At 37.7% G+C, this 6,609-nt stretch overlaps 1 protein-coding gene across 1 annotated transcript in view; it reads right to left on the bottom strand.

Annotated features, from left to right (window-relative positions):
• Window positions 1-2,802: 2,802 nt before the first annotated feature.
• The window catches only part of LOC309567476 (NXPE family member 4-like), a gene marked incomplete at both ends in the record, with an annotated part of 285,167 nt that continues 281,360 nt past the window's right edge, over window positions 2,803-6,609 (bottom strand). The window contains one exon of the mRNA XM_082272865.1: window positions 2,803-3,338. Coding sequence (XP_082128991.1) covers window positions 2,803-3,338 — 536 coding nt within the window. The remainder of the gene's footprint in view (window positions 3,339-6,609) is intronic.

The following is a 6,609-nucleotide window of genomic DNA, read 5'->3' as shown; positions in this document are numbered from 1 at the left end:
TCTAAATGGACATCTGTCTCCCTGTGACTGCAGGAAGTCATAAAGGACCTCACAACTTCCTTCCCTTTCTGCACTGCCGCTTTGTTTGAGCGCCACCTGCAGTGGGGAGTACAGACTGCACCTACCTACATGCCATTCATAGAAGCCATACTACAGCTGCTACAGGTGACACAGGAACTCTGAATGGTGGACGTGTGGTTGGTTGCCCTGTTTATTCATAGATTCTTTGTCATTCATAGAAGCTGTAATACTGCAGGAAAGGCTGGGCATTCTACCAAAATAAGGACTTCTTCTAAAAGAAGAAGAATCAACACAAGGGACACATTATACTAGCTGCAAGTTATGTCTTTTGTGCTGATTTTTATGTTTGTGTTTTTTTAGAGAGTATAAATCAAGTAATTTGAGTACTTATATTTTTAGGAGCCTTGAGCAGTAGCCAGTGTCTTTTGTTATTTTTATTACCTCAGTCAGAAACTACTTTAACCACTTCTGGATTGGAAGGTTTTACCCCCTAATGACCAGGCCCTTTTTTTGCGATACAGCACTGCATTACCTTAACTGACAATTGCGCGGTCATGTGATGCTGTACCCAAATAAAATTGATGTCCTTTTTTTCCCACAAATAGAGTTTTCTTTTGGTGGTATTTGTTTTTTTTTTTATTTAATAATTTTTTATTGAGAAAAGACTTTTCCAATAAGAAAAGGAAAAGAAATAAAACAGAAATATGAAAATAAGAGAGCCTATCTTTTAAGATATGTATGAGCTTGATCGTTTAAAGTTAAAGAAAGATCCTCCATCCGAGCTGCATGTGCAATTCATTCTAACCACATTTAGACAGTAGGGATAGAAGGTTTTTTACAAAGTTTAGGAATTAAAGATTTTGCCACATCTAATAAATGAGGGGTAATAGACCGCTTATACCTACCCACTGGTTCTCCTGAGCAATGAAACAAGACCACCAAGGGATCATCCATCACTGGATAACCCTGGATGATGCTGATTCAATGCAACACAGAGGACCAGTATGGGTGCAGAACCGGGCATGACCACCACATGTGGGCATGAGAAGCTTCTTCTCCACAGCCTCTCCAACAGAGAGCAGAGTAATCTAGAAACATTGACTGCAACTTTCTAGGAGAATAATGCCATCTAGACAGCAGTTGATAATTTAGCTCTGAAGATTGTATAGAAATACAAGTATGTACTGGTTGTAATATCTGTTTACGTTGTTGATCCGTTAAGGAGCGGTTAAGGTCCAGTTCCCATTTCGATAAAAATGGACTACCCATGGTACTTTCAATTTTTATTAATGCTTTATATATGTCGGATAAACTACCTTTAGATGTTGGTGACCTTACAAAAATCTCTTCAATATGGTTCAACTCTTCCAGTGAGCGAATAGGTTTGGGTAAGGCATGGACAAATTCAGATATTTATCTATATTGCCATTTAGTCATTGTGGTTGCTTTGAATCGGGGATCAATTCTGGGAGAGGCAGCAATCCTGCAGCCAGAGCAACATGATTAAGCAAAGATGGAAAGGAAGGGAGCCATTTACCAAACGCAGGGTCCATAGTCCCTGGTAAAAAGTAGGAATGGCCTAGTAAGGGCAATAAAGGAGAATTATAAGGCCAGTGATTACGTTTATGTATGGAGTCCCATATGGCATACGTAGAAGCTGTTAAAGGGGAAACATCTCCAAAGTGTGGTCTGTATTGGAGTGGTATCCACACCTGTGGCTATAAAGTAGTATGGTGCATGTCCGACTCCAGCTGAACCCAAAGTTAAGTGTCCTTGTGTTGTTTCCAATCTAACACTCGGAGAAGTACCGCTGCCTCATAGTATTTTTTAAAATCGGGAAGAGCTAAGCCTCCCTCGTTTTTAGGTCTAACCAATTGATGTAAAGCAATTCCAGGATGTCTGCAGTGCCATACATACTTGTTAACCAAAGCTGTCAGTTTTTTAAAAAACCCCGGAGGAACCAAAAAAGGTATCTTTTGAAACATAAATAAAAGTCTTTGCAGGATATTAATTTTAATTACATTAATTCTGCCCAACCATGAATGAGCCAGGGAGGACCACTTTCTCAAATCTGCGTAAATATTGTTCAGCATGGGCATATAATTCTCACAAAAAGACGACTAGGGTGTGCGGTTGGACGTATTCCCAAATATTTTAAAGAACATTTTTGCCACACAAAAGGAAAAGATGGTTCTAGGGAAGCAACAAGTTTGGGAGGGATAGTCACATTTAAGATCTCAGATTTTGACAAATTTATTTTAAAATTAACACCATATACTTTAAATTCTATCATCAAGTTAGGAAGTGTGATCATGGGCTGTTGGACATAAGACAAAACATCATCCGCATAAGCGGCATTTTTTGGTGGTATTTGATCACCTCTGTGATTTTATTTTTTTGTGCTACAGTGAGCGACAATTCTGAAAAAAAATATATATTTTTTTTACTTTCTGCTATAAAAAAATTCCCAATAAAAAAAAAATTAAAAATCAAATGTTTTCATCATTTTAGGCCAAATATGTATTCTGCTACATATTTTTGCTGGATGAACACAGAGACCTGTGTTCTTAAAAAAGGAGGAACACAGGATCTCTGTGTTCATTACTGACAGAACAGCGGTCTGCCATGTTTACATCGGCAAACCACTGTTCTGTCTCCACAGGGAGCATGCTGGACCCGCTGATTGGTGTGCCCCCACTAGCATGTACATGTACGTTGTTTCGCGGGACAGAGCCGACCTGTCACAGTATAAGTACAGCGGCTGGTCGGCATGTGGTTAAACTAGCAGATATATGTTAGAAACATATATATTTGGTCTTGGATAACATTTTCTGGAGGATGAACATCATTTGTATTGTACGCTGTCGTCATGTCCCAAGCATCGACCACACCAACGTGAAGATCCCTGAAGATGTCCTTCACTATAAGATACTGAATATAGCCATGAAAGTCACTGAATCTCTCAGCATCTATACTGATCTCTCTAGTGTTCTCTGCTTTAATAATAACCTTTGTGTCCGGACTCCGTAAGAAGAGACGTTCCAAAGCTTTGCGCACATTAATGACTCTTTTGATGAAAAGGTGGATGGGGAAAGGTCTGAAGTGTTGGCCCAGGCAGATAACAACGACATAGTTGGGACCTCCTTCCAGCTGGTCTATTTGCTCACTTACATATTGGTCATCTTTTACTGAGTAAAACCGACTTGCAACAATTGGATGGCTGTGCTTTTTCCACTGTAGCTTAATGTTCCTCTGCAGATCAATTGATAATACCATAGACTCCAACCCAGTTCGATGCAGATCAAAACGTTTCAATCCTGGTTTAAAAAATAAAAAAAAAGCAAATTTAAATAGTTTGAACTTGGATTGTACCCTTGCTTTTTTGGTAACTGTACAAACAGGGCTACTGTATAAATTAAAATCTTTAAAGAAAAAAAGAAATGATTTCCTTTTGGAACACAATACATATAAAACAATTTAAAGTCCAGACTAAGGATATCTGGAAGCAGAAAATAATTACTGCAAGGGATGGCTCTGCAATAAAGGTGAATGCTCTGTCCTACCTATATGTATTGATTTTTTTTTTTTTTTTTTTCAATTTTTTTTTTTATTAGTTTCAAAAGAGATATGATACAAAAGAAAAAATCCAAATAGGAAATATACGGTATACAATGTCAGATCTTAAGGCAGATACTTCAGGACATTATAGTAACACAGCAAAAATTGTATACTAGTAAACCTTGTCTGCAAGACAGAGGACACATCTAGATGTCCCTGAGGGTAATAAAAAGGGTAAAGCACCAACAAACATAAGAGCTCAACAATGCCAATAAATTGTAAATATGAGGTCCTACAAAGAAAAAGACCTAAAAAGGGAAACCATTTCACAAAGTAAAACTTAGATGTAAGCCAGGCTTTATAGTATATAACCCAGAGTGGGTGGGAAAGCCATTGCTGCCAAGCACAGAGGAACAAAGGAAGGGCCCTGCTTTTAAGTGCAAAAATGTTGGAGATTAACATCTTGAATGACCTCCATTGGATTCGGTGGAGTACATGAATGCAAATTTTGGACTATATGCGATATAGCCGTAAGCAGAAAGTGTAATATAATTGTATGAAAGTTCACCGGATAACCTGTGATAGTGAGGTGCAGGATTGCTAGTTCAAAGGAGGGAGTTGTATAATATTTGACAATGTCAGATATTATCTTAAATATCTGGGTCCAGAAGGATTTGACCTACTTACAGTACAGTACCAATATATCTAACTCAGGAATCCAGTAGAGCCGCAATCTCTCCAGCCTAAAGGAGAATGATTAGAAAATATTTTTGAAAGTCTCTAAAAGGTCAAGTACCACTGGTGTGCGAATTCCCAGTGATTAGCAAACCACATTACTTTAAAGGTGGATTGGATAACCCAATACCACATATGATCGGGCTAAGTTTTCCCCATGTCATGTTCCCATGTCAGAACGGTGGAAGGTTTAAGAAGCTTCGGCTTGTAACTCAGTTTGTTATAAATAAAAGAAATGCCCTTGGACATAGGGGATGGTGAGGTATAGAATTTATATCTGGTAGATCTCTGGGATTTTGTGTTGCTGGAGAAGATGCTTAATTTGCAAATATGCAAAGCAAGCATGGTGGGGAAAATAAATTCTGCTCTAAGGATTGGAAAAGGTTTAAGTACTGAATTCACTCTTAATTGATGTAAATTATGTATACCCAATGAGATCCAAGGTTGTAAACCAAGGTGAGCAGTGAATAGATAAAGAGAATATAACCGAATATCAATGGACTGCCGCTGAAATACATTTAGAGTATTTAGGCTAACATATATTAAAGCATTAAGAGTTGCCTGTATAGTAGGGTATGAAGAAACATAGGCGTGCTGCCCAGTGAGGGTTACTAAGGCCAGAAATCAAAGATGAAAAGTTGGAGTTAAGAATTGTTCTATCAGAACCCAGGGTTTATATGGATCTGTGATCCACCATTCTCGGGTTTGATACATTAAGCTAAATAATAATGAAGTAGAATTTCCAAAACAAATGAATCTCCAGATAGCAGCGATCTGGGTCATTATACATAACACCTGGAGGTGCCCCTATCCTACATTAAATCATTAGATATGGAAGAGTTGGGAGACAAGGATTTCGGGCACTTATCTTTCATAAAATTAAATTTTATTAAACACAATCTTTAAAAGCATCTAATAATACAAGCAGATGAAGAATCTACATTGAACATAAGACCAAAAAAAATATGGTCGACAGTATACAATACAAAATTTCATGAGGTACTAAACCTTCATATAGTATGAAAACATTTGTGTACAGAACAATTTATATTATGCACAGATCCAATGTGGTATACCTCAAAGCAGACAAGACCTGCCGGCGGACACCTCGATACTCAAGGTGCCAGTCAGCAGGGTCAGCTGAGATTTACAGTAGATACATAGTGTACATTACTTGTGACAATTTGCTCAACATGTTTCGCCTTCCTGTTGAAAGCTTCATCTGGAGCTTAATATTTGCTTTGTCTGTACATTGTATATTCTGAACTTCTTTGATAGCATAACGAGGAGGACTAAGAGACGGTCACAGAGCTCATATATTGGGGAACCATTATTCACATGGAGTATAAAGACAAATACCCCTGTATGTTTGTGTCGATCCTGCAGGATAATCTATTTAGATAAGGGTAAGTAAACCTGCATTGTAAGTGGCAGACACCTGTTGAGCTGTGTTGTGTCATGAAAGTCCTCCCCGGATGGGGAACCGCCGCCATTAATGTTCAGAATATACAATGTACAGACAAAGCAAATATTAAGCTCCAGATGAAGCTTTCAACAGGAAGGCGAAACATGTTGAGCAAATTGTCACAAGTAATGTACACTATGTATCTACTGTAAATCTCAGCTGACCCTGCTGTCGACCATATTTTTTTTGGTCTTATGTTCAATGTAGATTCTTCATCTGCTTGTATTATTAGATGCTTTTAAAGATTGTGTTTAATAAAATTTAATTTTATGAAAGATAAGTGCCCGAAATCCTTGTCTCCCAACCCTTCCATATCTAATAATAATGAAGTAGGTCAGAATAGGCCACCAGCCTTTTTATGTTTTCTCATAATGGCGTACAAACATCTATGCTTTTTCCCCATCCAGATGTATTTGCCTAGTATGGATCTTATTTTGGTAAAAAATAATCGGGTAGAGAGATGGCTATGTTTTGAAATAGATAGAGAATCTTAGGAAGGACTATCATCTTAAAAACAGCAATTCTGCCTACAGTCGTTAGTTAAAATTTAGAAAGGGTGAACAGTTCTTAGGGGAGGGAGGCAAGCGGGTGTAGTGTTAATTTCGTCGACTAAAACCGACTAAAACGTTTTCGTCGACTAACACAATTCAGGTGACTAAAATACGACTAAAACTAAAATGGCATTTTAGTCTTAAGACTAAAATACGACTAAAACTAAAATGGCATTTTAGTCAAAAGACTATAACTAAAACTAAATCGAAATTTGCTGCCAAAAATTAACACTGGTGCATGCTCAAAGCATAAATAATAACATATTAGATTTTTCACTC

This window comes from Pelophylax lessonae, assembly GCF_965119305.1.
Source record: "Pelophylax lessonae genome assembly, chromosome: 11".
NCBI classification, from domain to species: domain Eukaryota; kingdom Metazoa; phylum Chordata; class Amphibia; order Anura; family Ranidae; genus Pelophylax; species Pelophylax lessonae.
The sequence above is the reverse complement of the archived record's forward strand: the minus strand, read 5'-3'. Positions and strand labels throughout refer to the sequence as shown.